At 41.2% G+C, this 25,670-nt stretch overlaps 1 protein-coding gene across 1 annotated transcript in view; it reads left to right on the top strand.

The window, feature by feature from the left end:
- LOC140368276 (poly [ADP-ribose] polymerase tankyrase-1-like) overlaps positions 1 to 25,670 on the top strand; it is a 120,881-nt gene that overhangs the window by 27,712 nt on the left and 67,499 nt on the right. The window contains exons 5-6 of the mRNA XM_072455244.1: positions 10,282 to 10,318; positions 20,678 to 20,753. Of these exons, the coding sequence (XP_072311345.1) occupies positions 10,282 to 10,318; positions 20,678 to 20,753 (113 nt within the window). The remainder of the gene's footprint in view (positions 1 to 10,281; positions 10,319 to 20,677; positions 20,754 to 25,670) is intronic.

Here is a 25,670-nt window from a genome sequence, read left to right as displayed (position 1 = left end):
ACTCAATAGTCTATGTATTAATTTCTCTGCCACCGTTGCTGTTTTATGTTACTGCAGAGTTTTTCCGGTGAGGTGTGGGCCCTGCAGCCTCCTTTGTATTCGTGAAACACGGCCAAGAAAGTTTGCCGTCGCTTTTGTTGCCATCTTTTCTACCAGTACTTTCAAGATACCATCACAAATTAGCATGTTGTTTCTCCTTTTTGTTATCCAGGAAACCTTTGTATGTTCTCGGGGAGAAGGAAAGCTATAGGTGAAATCAAAGGACACCCCACTGTTTCTGGCATCAAATAAATCACAGCTGGACAAAGTCTCTAATTTGTAAAAATGCTGTTGTGGCCCTAACTGCGTGGTCAAAAGCGGCTGGTTTTCCTAAACGGGTGGTCTCTAAAGATGATAATACTGGATAATAATGGGATTTGTATTTCAATGCTTTACTTTTGTATAATAGAAGCCGATACCGATATTTTGAAGCCACTATAAACTCCAGTAATGTCTTTACTTAGAAAGGTCCTCTCAGAGAACAGTTAAGTCACTTTTTTCATTGTCCTTTTCCCACTAAAAGTTGAATGAAACATTTAATTACCATATTTTTCGGACTATATATTTTTCATAGTTTTGGACGGGGGTTCGACTTATACTCCGGAGTGACTTATATTTGACATTATTTTCACACTGCCAACCTCATTTCACATGTTGATTATTTTTACACTGACAACCGCAAGAGGGCGCTCTAGGCTCTGAGCGACACAGAAGAAGAATCTGCACTTCCTCTACCTCTGGAGTTTGTGGAGTTGTTTAGAAGTGACACAGAGGAAGAAGAATTCAATGGATTTAGTGATTTGGTGTAATACTGATGCTTTGGTAAACTTGTTAGCATGTTCTTTATGCTATAGTTATCTGAATAACTGTTAATATGCTACGTTAACCTACCAGACACTTACCACAGTTTGTTATAGTCCTTTGTCCTTGCGTCATGTAGATGAAGGTGTTAGCGTTAGCATACGTACACCTATTCTACATGTTCTCTAATCTGTTATTATTTTAAATCGCATTTCCAGATGAAATGTCTGTTCTTAAATCAATTTCCCAGTGCGACTTATATATGTTTTTTTATTCTCTATTATAATTTTTTTCGGCTGATGCGACTTATACTTAAGGTAAAACAGTAATACTTGATGTTCATCCTTTTGGCCTAAACTAAATATCTTCCTACAATGGAGCTTTATGGCAGATATTTGCTCTATATAGTGTATCGCTTAACTCTGTTCTCCATAGTATGTTTCCTTAAAATAATATAATGACCATCCAGACTATTACCGGCCCTTACTCATTGCTGTTTATCAAATCCAATCCTTCCATGGTGTGCAGGTTTTATGCGCGCGTATCTGCCCAGTTTCAAACCACCCCATATCTCAAAGCCGCTGCTACTGCTCTTAGAAGTGCAGGGAGGAAACATTAAATCATATAAAAGACTGCAACCCAATTAAACCAACCCCGACTTTGGCAAACCGCAGCCAACCAAGCAAATGAAGGTAATTGCCCTTGAAGGACCTCAGTAACAACACCCAGTTTAAATAATGCTCTTCCAACACAAGGTCAAAAACACTGATGGTCACCCCTGCAGTGATTTACAAAAGTATCCACCCACAAACACTGCGGCCTCATAGGTTTTTAGAACTCAGCAAAAAGAGTGGTGGTTGCTGCCTGGATAGGGCGCCAAAAAAGCAATTAATCCCGAGTCGCTCTCTGTGGCGCACTGTTTGAAGCCGTTAATCACATCGGAGTAGAGCGAGTGAACAAGCGCGAGCGAGCCGCGGTGTACACTGACCGCTTTAAGTGTTTGCATACCGGATAAACGTCTATATAGTCGGGCAGGGCAATATGGACTCAAAACTTTTATCATCATATAAAAGAGAATGTGCAATAACGACAATTTAATTGCCGACTTAATTGACCCAAGACAAAATACTTAACGGTGGCATCTATAGTATTTGTACTTATTTGTTTAAGAACACGAGGGTGATAATTTTAGCTTCTGCTTCCACTCCTCACGTCTGTTCTGTCATTGTTCATGTTTTTAGGCTCTGCACAACCTCCTCGGTCAGCTGCGGTTTACGCGGCATTATATTGAGATATTAAACACTTTAAATTGCCCAGAAAGCACCTGTCAATATTTCATGAGCGATACTATGTTGGCATCTTTATCTTGTAGTTTCCTTCCAGTGTATATCCAGCTATTTGACTTGGGCAACTAGACCAGCTGTTTTTTCTATATTTGAATTCCCATTTATTTATTTTTCATTGCGTTCTCTTTCAGCAGTTGTTGTGACCTTGCTGGATTATTAGAGGCTGGAGCAGCTCTCGACTTAAAGCCAGTTGTTGTGTAATGGTGGCTAAAGAGCGCCTCACTGAGATGATATCATAACAGACAAACACACACACACAGCTTGGCAGCCAGGCCACTCATGCTCCAGTCACGTCCAGTTTGGATCTGCCGATACGAAAAACATTTTATTATCTAATTATAATGAATATATTTTTAACATTAAATATACATAATGTATTAGAAAGAAGGCTTTTGATAATATGAAGTTTGACCAAATCTATCTAGTTCAAAAGATCAACAGAGTTTTCTTGGTAATTTTAGCCACTAATGTCCGCATCATGCAGCGGTGCATCTGGTCCAGCCAAACGGAGTGGATATAGGAGCAGTCTTTCATCCTCTGAGCTGTTTGGACAGTTTGAGGAAGGAAGAAGTGCAGAAGAGAGCATAGAGGACGACTAGTGTTTGTGAGGTGCCACTTTCAAACGCGACTTTTACAAAACCATGAACTCCATTTTCACTTTCCAAACGCAGCCATTTGGGAACAACTTCAAAAACACACATTTTCACTGCAAAATAAGTAATGACAACTTTCACAGGCCCATGGCTCTTGTAACATTTAAGAAATTATCGCTTTTTAATTAGTAAATCACCAGCGCGTGCGTTCCTGTTAACGAGTGACGCCAGTGCATTCTGTGGCTACATTTGGAAACCATTTGGCTCAGTCTGAGCGTCACTTCACAAACATGTGGCTGCTCAGTGTTTTCTGCTCCAGGAGCAGATGATGGATACATCGGGACCTAAAGGACCACATCAGAGAGCGTTTTAACAAAGAGGGTTTCATAATAAGCTTAAACAATGCTACTGCAATAACTTGCAGATCATCTACCTCAAGGCAAATGTGATGACGATGTAAAGTGTGATTGGTGCGTCTGAGCGGCCCATTTTGCACGTGATCAGAGCGGTAGCCGATTGATCAGAGCACCTTTAATAATTATGGACAAATTTAGCTTGTCACCCAAAAGATTTGGTAAATTTTAATCAACTGCGGGACTGCACAATTGTTTTTAAGTTAAAACATGTTTTGATTAAATTTCGATATACTGTTTAACCTTTATCAACTTATAATTGAACAAGGACAAAGGCATTAAAGGCTAAATTATTACAAAGTAACACATTATCAGAATGGACTGCTAACAAAATCAGACGAAAATAAAGATGCATATTGATGATCATTTTTTAACTCTCCTTTTAGCTAAAGAATAAAATCCTAATGCTCTGAAAAATATACTTCCTTTACTTCAGCTACATAAAAAACCCTCTGCATATTGGGCTGTGGCTGCCTGACATTGACTTCTCACCTTTGTGCTGCTAATGATGCCACCTCTCCACGGCACCACATGCAGGGCTCCACATGAATATGAGATTTCGCAATTAAAATTCCAGTGGTGGCTGTGGTGTCTAATACACTGCCAGAGGAGTGACACGGACGGGCTCACGGGGCCCCGCAGTGCCTCTCACAGCAGCAGCAGCAGCAGCAGCAGCAGCACACGGGGGCACATAATAGCATCATTCAGGAGACACGCAGGCCCGTCCTCTCTCCAACCTGTCCCCGCCTCGGCTGTTTGGAGTCAGCTGGACGCTTGACACTCAAGCACATTCACGACCTCCAGCTATTGGCATTTGGCTATTGGCTCTTGGGATTTTCTACATTATGTTAGGAAGTGCAGTGGCTTAAATAAGGTAAGACTCCTTTGCACATATAAAAGTTACATATTAAGGTTTATTTTATGTAATTGTGTTTGGGTATAACTTTTTACCATGCAATGCCAATTGATAATAAAACTATATCAAACCTAGGTCTGATTTTGAATTTCGAGTTGCAATTACAATTCTATTTGCGATTTGATTGTAGGTTTTTGTTCAAAGTTCATGTTTTAAACACGTCCAGGAGCAACAAATCCAAGAATCACATGCATTTCTGAAAATTTTTTGTGGTCTGCGTTTAAAAAATAAATAAATTATACATAATAAAACAGGATGATTTGTTGTTTGCAAAGGAAATTATGTTGGCTAAATAATCATGTTTTTTGCAATTAATCAAAGTGCGAATTTGGATAAGTCTTGATACTTTTTTTTTTAAAACATATAGTGAACAAAATTAAATTGGACCTTTTCTGAATATCTTTATATGGTATTGCTTTGTCAGAAGTAATATATAACTATTATAAATGAAATAACCACTTGGTAATATCAAAGAAACTGATTATTTTTATTGTTTTTGCTATCTGTGTTTGAATTGGTATGGAGTATCAATCCTTTTCTGTAGCATCTAAATCAACACTAGATGGCATAATACATTTGAGTTTTTCATACAACATAAATTGTTAAAAAAAAAAAGGTGAGCTTTACACAAACGGTACATTTGGGAGAGGAATTGCTACACTCAAGGAAATAACAGCCCTTTATATCCAGATTGAAGCACAGGTTTGTTTGAATACTTCTCAAAAGAAACTCTTTAATCAGAAAACCACACAAGGCCGAAACATTCAAGTTCCCACGCAGCGCTCCTTATTTCTATTTATTCTTATATGAACTCTTTAAGCACTTGGCAGATCCTCAGCAGCCGCGGGCCCCTGGTTTTGACCTTGTGAGGCTCCAAAAATACAGCTGGCTTTGACTCGATTGACTTCCAATAATGACCAAGTAAGTCAATTAACCGTGATCCACTCACTTCAGGACTTTGTGACGAAACACTTATTGAGACGGTAATAGCCCTCAGTTCTCATTAATATGAAATTAATAAACACATTCTTCATTATTGAGCCACGTCAAATGTATAACATTTCTGAAGCAAGTAAGCAGTCAATTCTTAAAACTATTTAACCATGTTTGATCCAATCAGATATCCTGTGCTTTGATTTCACCCGTGCTCCAGTCAGACTGGGACTTGTACTGTAAATTGCAGTCAAACAATACATTCTCATTGAATAATCAATATCTCTATATTTATTGAGGTTCAAGTATTGCACAAAACTGGATTTGACAATAAAATTATTACAAAAATGCAAAAATATCAGGGTTGTCCTATCTATGGCCCAGGAGCCAAATGCGGCCCCCGTTTTTTGTGGCCCTCTAGTTCTTGCTAAATTGGCCCAAATAAGCATTTAAACAATATCTGGCACCTATAGTAAACATGTTGCTGTGATACAGATGGAACATTAATGTTCTAAGTTCCAGAAGTGTAGATTCTGAATGATTCACCTCTCTCACAGTCTGTGCCCTCAGCTCTGTATGTTTCAAAACGTTTCCCTTGATGAAAGAAGTTTGAACTTGACTTTTTTTTGGTCACATATAATAGTGTTTAACTATAGTAAATTTATTGTAGAAAAGATTCAAGACGTTTTGACTCTCATCCAATTGTCATTCCCAATTCGATAACTGCAAATTAATCTTTTTATTTTATTTTAATTTTTTACAATTGATCACTCATAATGAATGAGGGATTACACCAACTATAGTCAATTGACACAAAATTGCAATATTATCAATTTTTCAATATGTCTCCCACCTCTAATATAGGTTATTGCCCAAATGTGTGATTTACTTCCAGTAATTTGAATTCTCCTCCCTTTGAGCAGACTGGACTGGTGCGACTACAGACGGACTTGAGCTGTAGTGTTGAGTGACCGAGGAGCTGGAACCACTGCTAACGACTTGTTAGGGGACATTAAGCAAGACGGATGAGTGTGTGTTTTGGGCTTGATTTGTGTAACTAATTAAAGTGCTGAGTCATGCTTGGTATACTTCTCAAAGCGTGAATGGGAAAAGAAAAAATCCTTTGATCAAATAGTGGCTTTTATCAACCAAACTTGCTAAACTGGAAGTCTGCTAGGCATAAATACTGCAGTAGTTGGCTGGATGTCAATATTGGATCACAACTGCATTTTGGGTTTTAAAATGCTTATAAATGCGTGAGCAGGGTGGGACATTTAAAAAGCTCCCTGTTTCTCTGTTTGAAACTCCAAACATGTACGTACAGAGGTTAATGTGATCAGTGACCCCGACTTTTCAGATGGAGCTCGACTCGACCGCTTTAACCCTGTCCTAAAAAAACGAAGTCTAATACAGTTGTGTACCTGCTCAGGGCAAACTATCCTGACCCCTTTACGAAGCTTAAAGCGCTATACTTGCTAAATGTGGGGTGTGAAAATCTTTCTGACGACAAAGACAATCACTATTTCTTGATGATGATTCATAAGAAGAAAGAACTCCATGCTTTTAAGCACTTTAGAGTAGAACTGACCTCTGAAATGCATTTGGAATCACCTCATCCTCAGTGTCCAATGACCATATTCATATTCATTTAGAGATGTCTTTGGGAAGGGTCACATTGGCAGCAGCATTTTATTAAGATTAGATAAACTGTGTACTATTTCTTATTGTCATAACCAAATCAATCACCAGTTTATATTGATTTACTTAAAGGGAGGCTATGTAGATTTGTTATGTTTCAATTAAATTTAGCTTTTTGTAGGATGTAGGGTTTGTGGATGTTTTCATTTGGTTCTTAAGCTAATTATACAGCTAATTGTGAGCTCATACACCTAAAACCAGTTGTAAATAAGGCCCTGTCCACGCTCTGGTGAATCCGCAAAATCTGAAACACTCACTAATGCTCTTGCTTCACAGTGTGTGGAGTTTGCGTGTTCTCCCTGTGTCTTAATCTCAGTGCGACATAGACTGTCCATCACTGAAAATGAGGAAAAACCCGTGTCCTCAATATGCAGGTTATGGCTCTGGCAGCGCAGTTCAGCAAAGATAGAAACAGGCTATGCAAATCCAACCTTTTAAATACAGGATCAATCAGTTTAGTCACAACGGCCTGTTCAATTTGATCATTAGACAGTCCATCGTCAATCTCACGGGACGTAGTTATTTCATATGATTAACAACCGGCTGTTTGATGTCTTCCTGAGGTGCCCGCCGTGTCTTTGCAGTTTTTTTTTTTGTCTTGGCTCTCTCTGGTCCCCTTTCTCTTCGTCCTGTTTTGATTCCGCCTAAGCCTCGCTAACACCAATTACACTGTGTCAAATCCATGCATGTCAGTTTGCAGATCCCTAATCATCCTTTCTCTTTTTATGTGCTGGTCCTTTGTTCCTCCCTCCTCCCCCCTCTCCCCGGCTGTAACCTTCTTCCACGCTGCTCGCCCCACCCACCCCTCCGTCTCCTACACAGTGTGTACACATGTACACACTTCACATTTATTTTACCCGTCTTACCTTTTCGTGCGATTTTTGTTTAGCGATTCTTAACCCCGTAGTGCTTTGATACGTCTTGTTCTAGTTCGTTTCAAAACAGAAATGATGTCTACCTGAAGTAGTTTGACCAAATATTAAGGCTGTGATACAACAAAGAAAATGTATCTTCATCCTCATATTGATCTGTTGTTGTTTTTTTGTCTCATAAAAACAAATGGCTTTCAAAATTACTTTCCTGAACATAAACAAGACAGACTTTCACTTATAGCAATTTAGCAGAAAACATACCGGCAGTCACATTTCTTCCTCCAAACCACACGCTGAAAGATGATTGGCTGCAGACGTATCGATTTAAAAAGACCCACGTTGATCATCGACGACAAGGAACGACTGGACCTTAATTAAAACCGGATTAGTTTCGCAGCCCTGACTGATATGCGACGTTATTTATGTTTACTTAAGAGAAAGCTCAGACGTTTTACTGTGGTCGTGTTATGTTTTAAGGGTTTTGAAAGAGGCTTCCTTAGTGCCCGAGTAAAGGGCTGTCCAAGTGGAGAGTAATCACCACTGTTCCCTGTTGCAGTCCGATGTTGACGTGCGGCATTATGAGATGGACTGATATTGCATCTTTTTCTCTGGCAATATTTGTAGATGATACAATTGCATTACAATACAATACCTTTCCCTCTATGCCCACCTATGTTACGCAGACAGAATAAGAATGTGTTATAAATCCTTATTGTGTTATGTTCTTGTTATGTGGGCTGGGTACAGCATATTGTATTATCATGTACTAATGTGATTCTCAGTCCCTTAGTACTCTGAAGTAGACCTGGTTATATCCATTGTTTTCTGTTTCCATTCCTCCCCGGTCGTAGTTGCAGAAGTTTTATTAGAAAGATATTGACAAATCTCAATAACGATATTCAAAGCATCAGGATTGTGCTAAGATTTCCCTCTATATGTCTTGGTTGAGGTTAAAGTCTTTCACAAAACTGGAACGGATCATAAAATAAACTCCAAAATTGTGAATGAACCATAAAATTAACCACAAAAGGGCGTATACGTTATTTCTGTCTCTGTTTGAGGCCGTTTTTGTTAGTTTTAATTAAAGACAACACACTCAGTATTCTAATTTTGCATATATCCAAAACAACAATTTCGATATTGTCATTTTTTGCATGCGTCTCTTCATTTCTAGACAGAAACACTTTTGTTATAGGTTCACTTTGGCACCCATACAGTTGGCCACAGAAACTATACTAAACATTGGTTTACAAGTGCGTTCATTTATCAAAATTGGGACTTGGCAAGTGAACTGTTAAAAATATTTTATGAACGGATCCCATGAGCAATAAGCATAATCAAGCTCTGGACTAAATATATGTTATTGTTGCGCTTTGTATGTCTTTAATGTTTTGTCTGTTTGTGTTGACAGTTGTTGTGAGCTTACTTTTTAATGTTGCACCAATTGTTTGTGTGGCCATTTATAAAGATGCTTATTTATTGGCATTAACATTTCCATTCGTTCATTTATATAGTTTATTTGTTTGTTTGATTTTAACTGAAGAAGCTACTTGGATGAGTAGCATCTTCACACTTGTGTCCAGTTTCCCTTTGCGATGGAACCTACTAAGGGTCTACACGCACACAAACAGTTTAGGGCAGTGTTTTTGCAAGTGCTGTGTTGTTTGAGATTTTTTTTTATCAATTTAAATTTAAATTTATAGTTGGATTTTGCTAGCTCTTTTATGGGAGATCAATGGAATAGCTTTTTCCTTGAACTTGAAGTTGTCTGTATTCTCATGGTTTCAACAATAACCCATTCTATTGTCAGATAGAGCCAGTGTCTTGAAGGTGGTCTTCTCCTCCATGTGCTTTCAAGTTTGTTGTTTTGGAGAAAGGCAAAATGTTAATAACGTACATTGTTTATATGAAATGACCTCAAAAAGAGACAGAATTGTCGAGCGTAATCTCCCAAACATGTGATTATTCTTCCCTTAATGTTATGCAAATTCTAGCCAATTCCTGATGCATTGCTAATATATCATCAGAACATTTTACCATTACTATGATAAAAAGAATTCAAAATGTTGGGTTGGGCATCTGTGTCTTTTCCTCCCCCGGGAAATGCCACATACGTGAAGGTGTGTGTTGTGACTGTAGCAGTGGGGGGGCGGGGCAGAGCCAGTGAGAGGGGGGGCAAAGCAAAGGGGGAGGGGTTTGTTTATTCCGCTTGCGCTTTTTGTCGCTCCTTAGCCCAGCAAAGGAGGACTACTAAGCAAAAACAAGAGACAAAAATCCGAGACCAACCTTTGCAAACACCCGCCCACACGTGAACAAGGACCGTCAGCGACGTGACAGAAGTGCGAGGTGATCCGCTCGACTTTGGAGCGGCGCATGTGCCCGTCGCCCCCAAATAATGAGCGCGCTGTGGTTGCTGCCGGCAACGCATCGTCACGGCAACCGGAGCCAGGGGGGCGCGCACACTGCAAGGAGCGATGGAGAGGAAGGAGAGGACTAAGAGGAGATAGACACAAACTGAGCTCTCCCCCTCCCCTCCTCCCCGAAAACCACGAGGATGGCCGAGGGGCGCCCGCGTTAACAGTGCTGCGTGTCCGATCATGTGCGTGTGTGTGTGGTCGGTGTGCATAAGCGGCCAGTTGTCTGACACCATGCTCTTCTGTAACCGTCTAGGTGAATACAAGAAGGATGAGCTGCTGGAGGCTGCGAGGTGAGTACCCCCGACTGCCTTTGTTTTCATCCTCCCGCTCCGTCTCCTCGCCGTTCCCCCCGCTTGGGTTCCCCGTCTCTTTGCCGTTTACCGCCTTTCATCTCGCCTTCTGCCGATGATGCTTTGTTTCCGCTTCTCCTCCTCCCCGTGAACACCCCGTGACACCTGTCCTCGTTCCCGTTTGCCATTGTTTCCGTCCTCCTAATGCTTGTTTGTGTTCACGCCATGATTGGATTGTCCTACGGGGCTGTCACATCAACACGCTCCCAAGTTTTGTCTTGGAATTTAAATCGTTATCTGACAATCTGACAAGTACAATGTAGCGTTATTAGTATATTTTGATACTCTATACCATTTATTTTAATACCTCAGCTAAAATAACACATTTTATTCAATTTTATTTAAGATTACTACATTGTTTTATGCTAGTTATTATATAGATCAAGACCAATCTAAAACTATTCAGGAAATATAAATATATTTGTTGTCCTATTTTGTGTGTTTTTCTCTGTATTCTTTTGTTGGGCATCTATTGTTTTTAGCATAGCACTCCTGGATATACATTTGATTAACCCTACAAAGGAATGTGTAAATCCATAAGTAAACAAATGTAGATTGTTGAATGAAAGTGTTTAGCGGATTACGAATGATTGCAAATAAGCTCAAGCATTTAATTACTATATAGACATGTATTGTTTAATTCTCTGTGTAAACAAGAGTTGATTATAGGCAACCTCTCAATGATGAGAATGATCTGCAGGAACAAATAACAAACAAATAAAGATAGTGAATCCATTAACATGCACAAAGTGTTTATGGCACAATCAATCACTTGTACTTCTCATAAACGTAGACACAATCATGCAAAAGACCTTTCAAAACACTGCAAAACAAGTGCATTTGACAGAAAAGTCCATTATGCTTGCATAATGCATAATGCAATCATTTATTTGTACAAAAACCCTCCTCCATAGATGAAAAATGGCAGAAGAGCGTCGGTCGTGCAGCTAAATAGCTGCTGGCATCCACCTTGCCACTTGGCTATAATTCATCCCTTCTATTCCCTCAGCTCTGCCTGTCGTGTGCAGTCCTCTGTTTGTTCCCCCGAGTGCTCCTCTTTGCTTCATTTCCGGTGCCCTCTCTCCTCTCCCCTTCCCCTTGTAATTACACCGACCCATATCCTTTCTCTCCTTTTGCCACGTACGTCTGTCCACATAATCCCTCTGAGTTTACGTTTACTATCCCCCTCTGAGCCTTCCTGTTGTTCCTCCTTGGCTTTCTTCCTTGTTGCTCGTCATCTCTCCGACAAACCCTTTTAGGCACATAGCTGCACTCCTCCAGTCCAGGGCTAATTATTTGGCACTCCATCTGGCTTATTTTCAACAACAACAAACGCACCGACCCATCTCCTTCCTCGGGTCAACGATAAGGAGGGATGTTTTTGTTTCAGTGTACAATGTGCACTGAAACAAAAACATTGTGGAATTAATATTGTATTTACATAACCAGATTTTCACAAGGTTACACACATTGGATATTAAAATTGTGTGCAGGCATTAATAGACAACCATGCTCATACACGGCTGATTCAACACATGCTTTGTCTGTGTTTTCACAATACCAACATTTCACTGGATACTAAGGCATACAGTGTATGCCTTAGTATGAGTTTCCTCCGCCGTGTGGCTGGGCGCTCCCTCGGATTAGAGCCGCTGCTCCTCCACGTCGAGAGGAGCCAGCTGAGGTGGCTCGGGCATCTGTTCCGGATGCCTCCTGGGCGCCTCCCTCGGGAGGTGTTTCAGGCATGTCCCACCGGGAAGAGGCCCCGGGGAAGACCCAGGACACGCTGGAGAGACTATGTCTCTCGGCTGGCCTGGGAACGCCTCGGGATCCCCCCGGAGGAGTTAGAGGAAGTGTCTGGGGAGAAGGAAGTCTGGGAGTCCCTGCTCAGACTGCTGCCCCCGCGACCCGGCCCCGGATAAAGCGGCAGAAGATGGATGGATGGACTAAGGCATACACTCGATACTCCATACAGATTTCAAAACCGTGATGATAAAAATAAATAATAAAATGGACAATGGATTGTCATTTTCAATACTAAATAATAGTTCTTACCTTATGTTACGATGTGGTCTTCTGATAAAACTCTAGATCATTATTCAAATGGTCAGGAAAGGTAGAATCAATACTTGTTCAAATGAGTATCTATTTTTGATACTAGTTTTAGTATCACTGTCATGAACACATACAATTATGTTTAAATAATATACTTGATTGTGTACTCTATCTAGGGCTGTCTAGATTATTCAGGTAGCAACATAATCGTGAAAAACTAGGGGGGAAAAGTTATATGGTGATCATTTTAGATGCAAAAAAAAGTTATTTCTGTTAAATCTATACTAAAAAAGTTACTTACATATTAATATAAGTGTATGATCAATACTAAAATTGTATATTGTCACATCACTAATTATTGCACACATGCTAACTTTTCCAGGCCCAAAGTCACTGCGATAAGCTTCAGTCACAGGAACAAGAGGTAGAAGATAAATGAATGCCAACTTTGAGTATTAACTTTAAAATATAAATACCCATCTGATTTGTCCTGAAACACAACATTTAAAATGACACTACAACATACTGAAAACGTGACTTTAATTATTGGCTTTTAAATGCCACATCAAAGCCTAACCGGATTATCCTTGGCTGCGTTATCCGATGCCTTCCCTCTGTGGATGTAATTATGCGCTGCTCATTTTGATAGGTGCAGCCAGCGTATCGACCCATCTCCTCCATTCTCTTTCAGAGGCATGTTTGCGTTCCAGGCTGATGTGCACATGGGCTCAGTGCGAACGCCTGTGTCTGTTTTTGTTTCCCCATCTCCAGTGTGGAAATGACAGCACTCCGGTTTGTTTTTTCGTGTGGGTGGCTGAGCTCTGGCTGCCTCAACAGCCTCTCTTGTTCCATCCCTCTTTGTGGCAAGGGAGGCAGCTGGCTCAGTGCAGCGCCAGGCCAGTGTATGGCAGGGTCGGGGGCCATCTTGAGTCTGAACTGTGAACTCACTGTTCCGCGCTCACAGCTGAGGATTAGCCGGGATTTTGATTATTATTTTTCTGGCCGATTTTATTTCGGGTTTTACCTTTTTTTTGTGGGCAAAATACTCCCACACATCGCTTAGTGCATGTTGTTTTTCTCCACCAGATTAGCTCACACTGTGTGGACCGAATAGCATTGTTGTAGTGTAGTCAAATAATCATTTTGAGCCTACTTTCATGCATTTGGAATCACATTTGTGTATAGATTAGGTATGTAACTTAGCTTGGAAAGGCAGTCCCTCCTACTTTCTGTTCAAATGCTGGGTCTGGACTCGACAGCTGTCCAATTTAGAAACTATCCCAGCACAGCAGTGCTCAGATATCCTTGTAACATTCAGATCTAAATCTATAATGTCTTTTACCCCAGATTTACAGAGTTGTTTGTTTGTTGATTCTGCAAAAATCCATGCCGTTTCTTCGTCATCTGTGTTCATTTCTCCTCGCAAAATGCCACAAACTTATCATTGCGTTTCACCGATTGGTTAATCCTCCTGTCAATCAGCACCAATCAATTTATTTACTGGTGAGGTTTCTCCATCCCTGCTCGTCACGTGTGTCCTGTAATAACTCTCACGAACTGGAGACGCTCTTGTCGGTCTCTCACCTCCGTTGCGCTCTGTTGCTTGTGTGCTCTGGGCTGGTTTGGCTCTCCTTTTGCCACATACGCAAAAATCCACACTGACCCGGCATCAAACTTTTGCTTGTAGTGAGTGTGTGAGTGTTGGACGGGGCTGACAAGGCGTTCGGATACGGCGGCCCAGAGGCATCGATAACAGGAAAGAAGAGAGAGACATACGATTCCAGTAGATTGCTAAAAATAGAACCGGTTCTCGTTTCCTATCTGTATACCCACATGGCAGTATGGATGAATAATAAACACTGGAGGATTGTGTTACATAGACCCAAATGAATAGTCTGTGCATTGACAGCAAAAAAACAACAACAACAACACACATAATCATTAATTTTTCGGACAGCAGCTTTATTGCACGGGCCAAACGCTCGGCCGCTGCCAAAGGGCTTCCATCCCGTAAAGCAGAGCTGTCACCGGGGGCCAACAATCAGCTGACAACAAACAAACCAGTCGGGTCCGTTTTTGTCAACGTTCTCTTACACCGTGCACTGCGATGGACAAACTGACCTCATGCATCCTTCGCAAAGCCAACAGACATAATTGATTTGTACAGTATTTAAATCGTCATGTATATTTAAAGGCTTTTCTATTATTGTTTCTATTACTATTAGAACTGAATGAAATGAGCGACTTTCACATCATGCATTCCTATGATTGGGAGATGTACTGCCCGAGGATACGTACAATAACAGTGTGCATTGCCAGAAGTGGGAATCAAAGCACAAACTTTAAATTACTGTGTGAACAATATCTCTAAACTGAGTTTTGCTATAAGTACAATTTGTCATCCAATAACGAGCTAAAAGAGGTTCATTTTTAGTCACAAGAGGCGATCTATATTTGGACTATCAAATATGTCATGTCGGGGCCCGGCCGGGCACAGCCCGAAAGAGCGACGTGGGGCCGCCCTCCCGTGGGCCCACCACCCACAGGAGGATCCATAAGGGGCCGGTGCAGAGAGATCTGGGCGGCAGTCGACGGCAGGGGCCTCGGCGACCAGATCTCCAGACACAGAGACTAACTCTGGGGACATGGAATGTCACCTCGCTGGGGGGGAAAGAGCCTGAGCTTGTGCGGGGGTGTGGCTGGGCGCTCCCTTAGAGATAAGGTGAGGAGCTCGGCCACACGGGGGGAGCTCGGAGTAGAGCCGCTGCTCCTCCACGTCGAGAGGAGCCAGCTAAGGTGGCTCGGGCATCTGTTCCGGATGCCTCCTGGGAGCCTCCCTCGGGAGGTGTTTCAGGCATGTCCCACCGGGAAGAGGCCCCGGGGAAGACCCAGGACACGCTGGAGAGACTATGTCTCTCGGCTGGCCTGGGAACGCCTCGGGATCCCCCCGGAGGAGTTAGAGGAAGTGTCTGGGGAGAAGGAAGTCTGGGAGTCCCTGCTCAGACTGCTGCCCCCGCGACTCGGCCCCGGATAAAGCGGCAGAAGATGGATGGATGGATGGAAATATGTCATGTTAACTACTTGACATTTACCAAGCTATTCATAATATTTAACTAATACAGAGACTTGCTGAGAAGCAAATGTATAGGAAGCTTTCGGGTATGAAACCATAACTCGACCTTTTATGACATTTAGCAGATTAAACCCAATGAGTGTCTAAATCCTTGAAATGAGAGAAATTAAATTAATGTGCAAATGCTTAAAACAAGAAAAGTGTCAAAAAGTGTGTCGTCAGTCAGTGAGTTTGACAAAGACCAAATGTTTGACGAACTTCACTGCTCTTTAGGGACTTTATCAGTACATGGCTGTTATAAACACACCAACGCCATGTGTGCCAGTCTGGAGAGACCTGCTCAGTAACTCGGTGACTTCCAACCCTCAAGATGTTGTTGTGTTCGGATTACTCGTCTGTTTTTGGCAGCTTGAAGCAAGCGAGAAGGAATTTAAAAGTTTTTGCATCCAAACAAATTGCGGTCCCAGGGGGCAGTTAGTCTGTGTGGCCGTTTTAATCCTTTCTCATTTGTTTGATCAAAGCAAGATGTTTTACCCCTTTTGGATCCCAGTTGCATAAACAATCACACACACCTAAACACAAACTGAAGTTGAACCAGACATACTTTTAAAAACCCATTGGAAAAACTAACCGGTGGCTGTGGTTACATACATATACATACATACTAGGGTTGCGCCAAAATATCGATATGGCGATATATCGCAATATTTACTCCCTCGATCGATTATCGATGCGTTCTCGTCAAGTATTGATCTTTTAATGTTGTAAAAAGCCGCAATAAATGGCTCTTTTCGCCGTTCCTTTGTTGAGACACTTCTTTGGAGTTAGCTAGGGGGCGCACAGTGCGAGATTGGCTGTGGGCGGAAGAAGAAGACGGACACGGAAATGCCGTCGAATGAGGAAAACAAGTGAGACGCGATCTATAGATCCATGGTCTCGCGTCTCATTATGCGGGTGTGTGTTCTTGTAAAACACACTGCTTTAAACTATACATGCGTATACGCAATATACTAGCAACCGTCATGACTGCATCCTTTTCTACGGCATAATGAGCTACGAATACTTTGATTCTTTAGATGATAACGGCAAACTAAGGTACACGACAAATAGGGCTGGGTATTGCCAAGACCCTCGCGATACGATACGTATCCTGATTCAGGGGTTGTGATTAGGGATGCGTACCGCTACGACGGACCGGATCCGGACTTGTAAAAACGTTTCGGTTCAGGTCCAAAAAAAAAACGAAACCCCGGTGATTTGGTTCTGGACTCATAAAAAATCTACCACTCACATTCTATATCCTTTACGTTCTAGAATCTAAACCATCTTAAACCTTCCATAGATCGCAAAATTCGCGCTGGAAAAGACGTAAACACTGACATCGCTGTCAATGGCCCGGCGCATCAGCAACGCACGCGTCTTCCCCGCGGCAGAAGTTGAAGCCGGCGCAATGAGTTTAAAGACGCGAGAGACCGAACCTTCGGGAAGATCGCTGGCTTAATTGAATCGTTTGAAGCCGCCGCGTGCATCGCCGCTTGTGCCGCTCCGTGAGTTAGTTTAAGACGCTTGTTAAAGGAGCGGGTTGTACTTTGGTTTGGGTGTAAATATTGTAACTTCTCGCACAGGTCAGTAATGCTGGTTTAGTGCTCACAAGTTGTCACTTTATTTCTTGAACAGAGTTGGTTACTGTTGGCCGTAACCCTGGTGATGGAACAGGAACATCAAAAACTACCTCGTCTCCTGAGCCCGCTCTTAGCTCCGCCCAGAGACCGCGCACTAGAGACTAGGGTCGCTACAATATGGATAAAATAACTGTATTATGTTGTGGTGTAGCATTTATTTAGGTGGGTTAATGTGCAATATACATATTTATACATCTAAGTAAATATTAAGTCAAAGTAATATTGTTTAATTGCTGGATTGATTAACTGGAGCTTCTATTTTGTAATAGTATTTGTATTCTACAATTGTTAAATATGGTCTTGTGTTTAATTCTGTTAATATGATGTATTGTGTGTAGTGTAAAATATTTTCATATTCTATTTTTGATACTGCTAAGTTGATTGATTTACAGTGGTTCGAGTTGACTTTACATGACTTTGATGCCAATGGATCTGAAAAATTAAAGAGTGGAAATGTATCTAAAGGCATTAAACTTCAGGTGTGGGGAACAGCCCAGTCAAACCAGTAATACACTTGACAAACATAGTATCAGCTGAAACAGCTGCCCTAATACCAATACTCAACTTGCTCTTGTTCGGGAGTTGTTCCTCTAGTAAAACACATGAATGTGTGTTAGCTCGTAGCTTGTGATTTATAAGTTGTAACTTCTGTTAAAAACAGTGAATAAAGCAGACAAGTTGAGTTTATTTCAATCTGCAGTTAAGCCTTGTGTTTGATAGTCGTCCTTGTTCATGTGTCTTCAACTTAATTTAGCCAATTTGCGTCTGTTATGCTGTTATAACATTATGCAAAAATGGCATGAGTTCAGCCGGACTCATTAGGTCCGGACCTGAACCTAAACCTTTGGATTCGAATCCGGACTTGAACCTGATCGTGGGTTTAGGTATGCATCCCTAGTTGTGATACGATACGTATCCCGATACTTGTATATTCCGATACAATTCCCTCAGTACGATACGTATCCCGATACATTTTTGAAAAAAGGGTCTTAAAAATGTACCAAATGGGTAATGTTTTTATTCTGGATAAGAAAATGTATGAAATTTCATGTTTATCCACAAAGCACTTATTTAAAAATCCATTCTGCTCTAATAACACATATCATACATCCAAGCAACTGATCCAAATAGAAATATATGGAACACATTCTAGTAAAGTATTACATGTTTCTTGTCCAACAATTGTCATGGTCTGAACTTGATGCATCTTCTGCACAGATCAGCTTCTGATCAGTTCCACAGCTGCTTCTCACCTCGTCCGAGAGAAGCACAGCACAAACAGCATATTAAAAGTACTATTCCACCTCGTGTAAAGCCTACTGGCCACAAAAATCCCCAAATCTCTTTAAAAAAAAATTAAAGAAAATATCGATACTGTGACTCAGTATTGATACGCGTATCGATACGGAGTCAGTGACGATATATTGCCGTATGGATATTTTGAACACAGCCCTAACGACAAAGCTATCATTCCTTGGTCTGTCAACAGAGCAATGTCCTTACAGAACGCAGGTTTTTTGGCATTTTGACCTCATATATCCTGGATATCGTATGTAGTAGACGTGCTGTTGTGCCCCTTTCAAAATGGCGGACTCGGTCGCTACTGTACAAGTTCCCGGATGTGCGAACGCATATATAAACTTTCTTTTCTCACTCCGCTCATCTGTGGTCTAGGCTCCGCCCCTTACAGAGCCAGCATGACAGTCTCTCATGGAGCCTTTTTAAACAAGGCATTGTGTTTCAACAAAAAATAAATAAGGATAGATTTACCAAAAAAGTATTTCTTTAAACATATGATATATTGCAATTTATTATAGGCAATATATAAATAATCGCCATATCGTGATATTATTGTATCATGAGTAGGCCTGTGTTCAAAATATCGATACAGTGATATATCGTCACGGGCTCCGTATCGATACGGAGTCGCCGTATCGATACTTTTCAATAACGTTAATTTATTAAAAATTGTCCGGGCGGCCGTTTAGAAGCTCCTTCCTGTAGAGGACGGTAAACAGCGCGGAACTACTGAGACAGACACACACCGTGCACCAGCGTGTACACAGGCCTGAAGAGCTTTTGTCTCGAAACGTCGCTACTGTTACACGCCTCCCTTTTCCATTCTATTTGATTTCCTTTTTCATTGATTTCATTCCTTTCACCCCTTTATTTTATACAAATTCAACGCAGCCCCGGAGCTAACTTAGCCCCGAGACCGCCATTTTAGCCCCGGAGCTAACACAGCCCCGAGGCCACCACAACAGCCGAACCGGAGGCAAAAAAACGGACACAAACCTGACACCAACATCACACACCTCTTCCCTACTCTACACTACATAAACCGAACGGTTAAACAATAAAACCGAGCGGTTAAACAATACAACTATCCAACAGGGCCCCGCTGAGCGCCTCTTAGCTTAGCGTTAGCCGCGGCCACTTCCGCGCTAGCGCTACTTCGCTTAGTGCCGAGCCCGACCCGAAGAAACGGGATTTTAAGACCAAAACAACAACAAAAAGACACAGAGGGTCAACAGACTCCCACACATCACACACATTACACAGACCTTGCCAATTGTTTGGCGACTTTACTTGAATGTGTTCTTTGCATAAGCTTTGTGTATAAACATGAAAATTCATGCATTTTCTTGTCCAAAATAAAACAAATGCCCATTTGGTAAACTTTAAGACCCTTTTTTCAAAAAAGTATCGGGATACGTATCGTAATGAGGGAATTGTATCGGGACATACAAGTATCGGGATACATATCGTATTGCGGCCCCTGTATCGGGATACGTATCGTATCGCGAGGGCCTTGGCAATACCCAGCCCTAATCATGAGCCATGTATCGTATCGTGAGGTACCCAGCGATTCCCAGCCCAAATACATACATACATACATATTTGCTATTATCAGATTTTTGGCTCTGTAACATTATCAAAATGACATTTAAACAGCAAAATGATCTAATGTCGTTCTGATCATGGTCCCTCTGAACGCTCATCACATTTTGCTGTTTGTTTGTCATTTAAATTATCTTAAAGGTCCAGGAATCCGATAATAATCAGGTTTAGGTGTGCAAGTAAACATAGCCACTGATATGGTTGGATGGCACAGAAGAAAATAACAATAAGACAAAGTACTATATAAAGGCATCTTTTCGTTTTGCCAGTCAGGATGGTCTCCGGATGCTGAGCTCGATGGCACATTTCCCCTCATCTTATAAAGACACACTTTTAAATGCTTGTTGTCGTCAGACTTATCCCAAATCACCACAGATTTCAAGCCGCAACCTCCCACTGAAGAAATCTTTGTCTGTTTGAAACGGCAAATGAATTTTCTCAGCTTTATCCTTCTCCTTCCCCCAGTCTCACATTTCTTATCTCTTTCATTCTCATTTTTTTCCCTTTATTCTTTTGCTGGGGAGAAGTGCTAATCCTCTAGTGGTAGTTTCTTTTTAAAATGTGTCTTCTGTGTTCGTGTCTTTGCAGGAGCGGAAACGAAGAGAAGCTAATGGCCTTGCTCACTCCCCTGAACGTCAACTGCCATGCGAGTGATGGACGCAAGGTACGTTTAAAACTCTTCCTCTCCGTTTGACCGGGGAAAGTCGACTTAAACTACTGTGCTTATTGACAGCTTTGGGGCCTTGGTTGTAAAAAGAAATAAACGAAGCGCCTAGCAGGCATTAGCACTCTTTCTCAGCTGTCATTCATTAAAATAAATGGAAGGAGACACAAACCCTTCAGCAAATAAATTAGCACTTTCCGCCGAATAATGGCAGCGCACAGCAACACATGAAATGTTGTGGAGCCTGGGGACAGCTCTTTCAGATGAGGAGGTGAAGGCTGCACTAAACGATTACAGCAGAGAATAGCCTCCTATTGTTATGTATTCATCTTTTGTGTTTCTAGATTCACTATGGTAAGAGAAATTGTTTTGTAACATCCCCACTGTAAGTCATAGTATCTGGGCAGGTTGTCGCACACTAGAGTAGAAAGTGAGGTTTGAAGAGAGATTTGCAGTTGACTAGTTCCAAAACATGTAATTAGTGCCTTTTACTAAGCGTTCAGCGTTACACAGGGACCACTAAGAAACGTGCAATTAATTGGTTTCAAATTAAAATGCAAATTGAAAAAAAAACTTCTTTCTCCCTTAGCACCTTTTTCTATTCCTGCAGATCTCATCACATCTCGGAATATTCCAAATCACATTTGCAATTTATTATATCAGGATTGTCTGGCTAATAATAATAATAATAAATATAGCCGCAAGCGGCAATGATCGGCCCTCGCCACGCCGCCGCAAGAGGAGGGGGCGCTAACGCGCCCCAATTGTCCTTTTATTACGCCTACTGCTGAATCTGTGACGCTGTCACATCTTCTCCCCTTTGTTTTACCATTAAAAGCTATTTTATTTTGAATTCTTGGCAAAATGTGCGGCTTTGCCGCACAGACACCGTGACTCTTTGAATGAAAATGTGGATAACTTTTGATGGTCCTGAAGATGAGTCTCACCAAATTTCAGGTTAATATGTCTAACGCCCTGGGAGGAGTTTGTGAAAGTCTAAAGTGTAAACATGTTCTGGCGATTTCCCCATTGGAATAACATGAAAGGTTTCGGTCATCGTTACGGCAACGCCATAACAATTATGACATGGGTCTCATTGACTTTTTTGATGGGGATGCCAAAATTGAGTTGTGTGTCAAATTTCATATAATTTCGCAAAACTAAACATTTAACCTCCATATAAAATCTGTAGGGGGCGCTGTGGCGCCAAATGAATTTATTTCACTTCAAGTAGGTTTAGGGCAAAGAGTTTAACAACTGATTCTAATTTGACGCAATTCGGACTTTATCTGCGCAAACGGCAGAAATTTTAAATATGGGAGATTTCTGAAATTCTAGCTACAGTTTGCGGCTTCGCCGCACAGAGACCGTGAGAGGTATCAATGTAATTTGGATAACTTTTGATGTCCCACTCCTCAGTAGCATTTTCACCAAATTTCAGCTTTTTAGGGCCAACGCCCTGGGAGGAGTTCGTAAAAGTACGACGTTTGGAAAAACTCCGAAGTCATGTTTAGCCATTTTTGAAGCAATATGGCCGACATTTGGTTGGGCGTTGCCGTAATAATATTTTTTACTTCTCTTGTCACCATCTACCTCGGCGCCAAATTTCATGATTCTACGATCAGATGTTTTTTGGGTCATTTCCCATCTCTCAATGCATTTTTGGTACATTTGGGGGCGCTGACGCGCCAATTTTTTTTGTTTTAGAAAAGGGAAATAGCCAGAATGTAGAGAGGCACGATTTTTAGAGGTGTGAACATTTTTGTGACTTTTCGTCAATGTTCACTGGGTGAAAAATAGGGGGGTTGGTCCCGAGAAGAAGAAAGAAGAAAGAATAATATTCCGATGCGAAAACAATGTTTCCCATTTTTCAAATATCATAAACTATACATTTTCGGAAAGCGCTCGCGCTTTCCTACCTCATGGTGTGGGTCCCTGGTCACTGACGGGTACTTTCGTTAATTTTGAGTGGGCTCCGCCCACTTTGTGTTTTTGGCCCTCTATACAGTAATAATGTTCAATTTTTGCATTACATGCTTATATGCACGGAACATGCAAGATATGGGGAACGTATTCGTGAGCTACTTAGCGCAAATGAGTGCTTTATATGGGGATGACGACCGCTTCGCGGTCGTCATCTCAATGTAAAGTGCTCGTTTAGTGCGCACTTTTGCACGGGCTTCGCCCGTTTACAACGGTAATGTTCCATTTTCCTACTACTAATTAGTATGCACGGGGCGTGCATGAGTGAAGGAGTGCGTTAGTGAGTGTTTGGAAGTGGGCGAGCGCTTCGCGCTCGATTTCGTGCGCACTACGTGCGCACTTTCGCAGCCGTGCTTCGCACGGCCTTACGAGATTAATAGGCCTCTCGCCAGCTTGTGGCGCTCGGGCCTAATAATAATAATAATAATAACTTTCTAGGGAGACAAACTTTTTATTGCTCAGGTGTTGCCTTTAACAAAACAATAATAATTTATTATTATTATTATTATTATTATTATTATTATTATTATTATTATCATTATCATTATCATTATCATTATCATTATCATTATTATTATTATTATTATTATTATTATTATTATTATTATTATTATTATTATTATTATTATTATTAATAATATTATACATAACACTACAGCGCTTTTCAAGATACCCAAAGACGCTTTACTTTTGAGAGACCGACATAAAACAAAACAATAAGTATAAAGAAGAATAAAGTTATTGAAAGGGGGGAGTTCCAGAGTGCGGGGGCAGCAGCAGGCTCCGTCCCCCCAGGTCTGAAGTTGTGTTTGGGGGGGACAGGACAGGCACCAGCAGATCTGAGGGAGCGGGTGGAGATGTGGTGATGGAGGAGCTCAGAGAGATGGGGTCAGTCTATAGAGGTACTGGTAAACAAAGGTGAGGAGCTTGAAGTGAATGCATTGTGGGATATGGAGTCAGAGTTCTCTGAGGACAAGGGTGATGTGTACATGGAGGATGTGCGGGTGAGGAAGCGTGCGCCAGAGTTCTGGATGTACCAGAGTCTATTGAGGAACCTTAACATAGGTGTGTTTCAAGTGAAAACAAGTAAAGGTACATTGATTGTGTAGTGTCGTGTCTTGTTGGGTCGTGCAGTGTTGTGTATGGGGCCATTTGTGTGCTTCATCTTTAATGACACGATAAGCACAGCTGCTTTAACCACACCAGCCGCTCGTCTTTCCCAGCCTTCAGGTTTCTTTGAGGATCACTGGAGCTTCCACAGGCTCGAGGCACAAGTCTTTCAAACAACCTTCTGGCTCTGCCATCGGCTGTGACTCTGGCTAATTTTAGAACAAGCAGTGGTTAGCTCTGTAATCCAAACATTTATACACCAGATGCAGACTGAGATTCGTACAATTGCTGCCTTTGGAAAAATGCCTACTGCGCTTTGATGATAAACTTTTTAAGACAAAATTTCAAACAATTGTTTTTATTTTATTTGGTCCACACACTATTTTGAATGCCCTTCAAGGATAAACACTTATATTTGGCCTAAACCTTTAATATTGACATATAGGGACATGTTTTATAGTAATGTTCTTTTTATTGTGTTTACACTCTGTAAAGTGTCCTTGGGTGTTTAATAAATGGGCTTATAAATAAGATTTATTATAATTATTATAGTTAAAATACTGCCACACCAGTGAAATGTAATTGTAGTTGCAATTTTTTTTTTTGATCTGATCAGTAAAATTAACTTCTGATTCTCTCAAGTCAAGACGAGCATCACCATTTTCCTTCCCTTGTGCTATTTATGTTGACATACGTATGTACATGAATTAAGATTATTTTTAAGCTCTTCCATGGCTCTGAATACGTTTTGTGCACAAACAAGGAAGTAGCTCATAGCACCATCTAGAACACAGCTTCAGTGATGGAAATGCATTTGTGGTTGTTCTTTGAAAAGGCCACTTAATTAATATCCACCCAAGTGTACTTTTATTTCCTGTGCTCTGACTCATGAAGTTAAATGTATTGAAGGGGGTAAGTTAAGTGAAACAGGGACAAATTGCTGCTCCCCACGCACGCGCACGTTGCTCTAACCTGTTGGTTATTACTCGGATGTTGCTTTGAGAGTATATCAATAATTAATTACTCCGGGTTTAGCCATTGGCAAACAAAACTATTCTTGGTCTCATTAGTGTGTGTAAAAAAGGTTTGGTGGCCATACTTGATATATCCTGAGGGCTTTGGAGAGATGTAGGTTGAACACCAACAACTAAAGAGGAAATAGTCCATTTCAAAGTTTGTGTTTTTAGCTTGTGTTGAAGTAGTCCCCTCAGTGTTTCACCTTCTATGAATAAGAATAAGATTGAAACAGGGGTCGAAGCTTGTTGAATAGTTCCCAAGACCGCCATAGAAGTCCTTAAGTGTGTTTGGACCAAATGTGCGGTTCGATGCGCAGCCTAAAGAGCCTGGTGTAGGTGCTCGTATGACTGTACAAGAAGCTGTTCAAGAGGCTCCCTTGACACTAATGGCCGTTAAGTGAAGACCTGCTACTTCAGTGAAAACCTTTGCTCAAGTGGAGGTTTGTGGTCCGCCTTCAACAGAGGAGCCAGTAGTCAATGTTTTGTCAGGTAAGAAGAAGTGTGTTTTCAGATCATGTAGTGTATGAGTATTCAACGTTCGTGTTTCTAGATTTATAATGGTAAACAGATATTGTTTAATAGGAGAGGAGAAGGCTTTATGCTGTGGTCCCTCTCCCCCATCATCAATACAATATCAACTAGTGAAGATAATTTTACTCTGGATGGAAATAAATCTTTTGCAGAAGATTATTGAAACTATACCACAGCGAATCTGTGCTGTAATCAAAGCTAAAGGCCGTCCTGCCAAATAGTAAACCTTTTTTCCTGTGGTGACCTTTTTTTTTTGGACAGGCAGTGTCACACATTG

This window comes from Eucyclogobius newberryi, unplaced genomic scaffold, assembly GCF_026437365.1.
Source record: "Eucyclogobius newberryi isolate DKJ021-1_F unplaced genomic scaffold, fEucNew1.0.hap1 SCAF_2, whole genome shotgun sequence".
NCBI lineage: Eukaryota > Metazoa > Chordata > Actinopteri > Gobiiformes > Gobiidae > Eucyclogobius > Eucyclogobius newberryi.
Note: the sequence above shows the minus strand (reverse complement) of the source record. Positions and strands in the feature narration are given on the sequence as shown.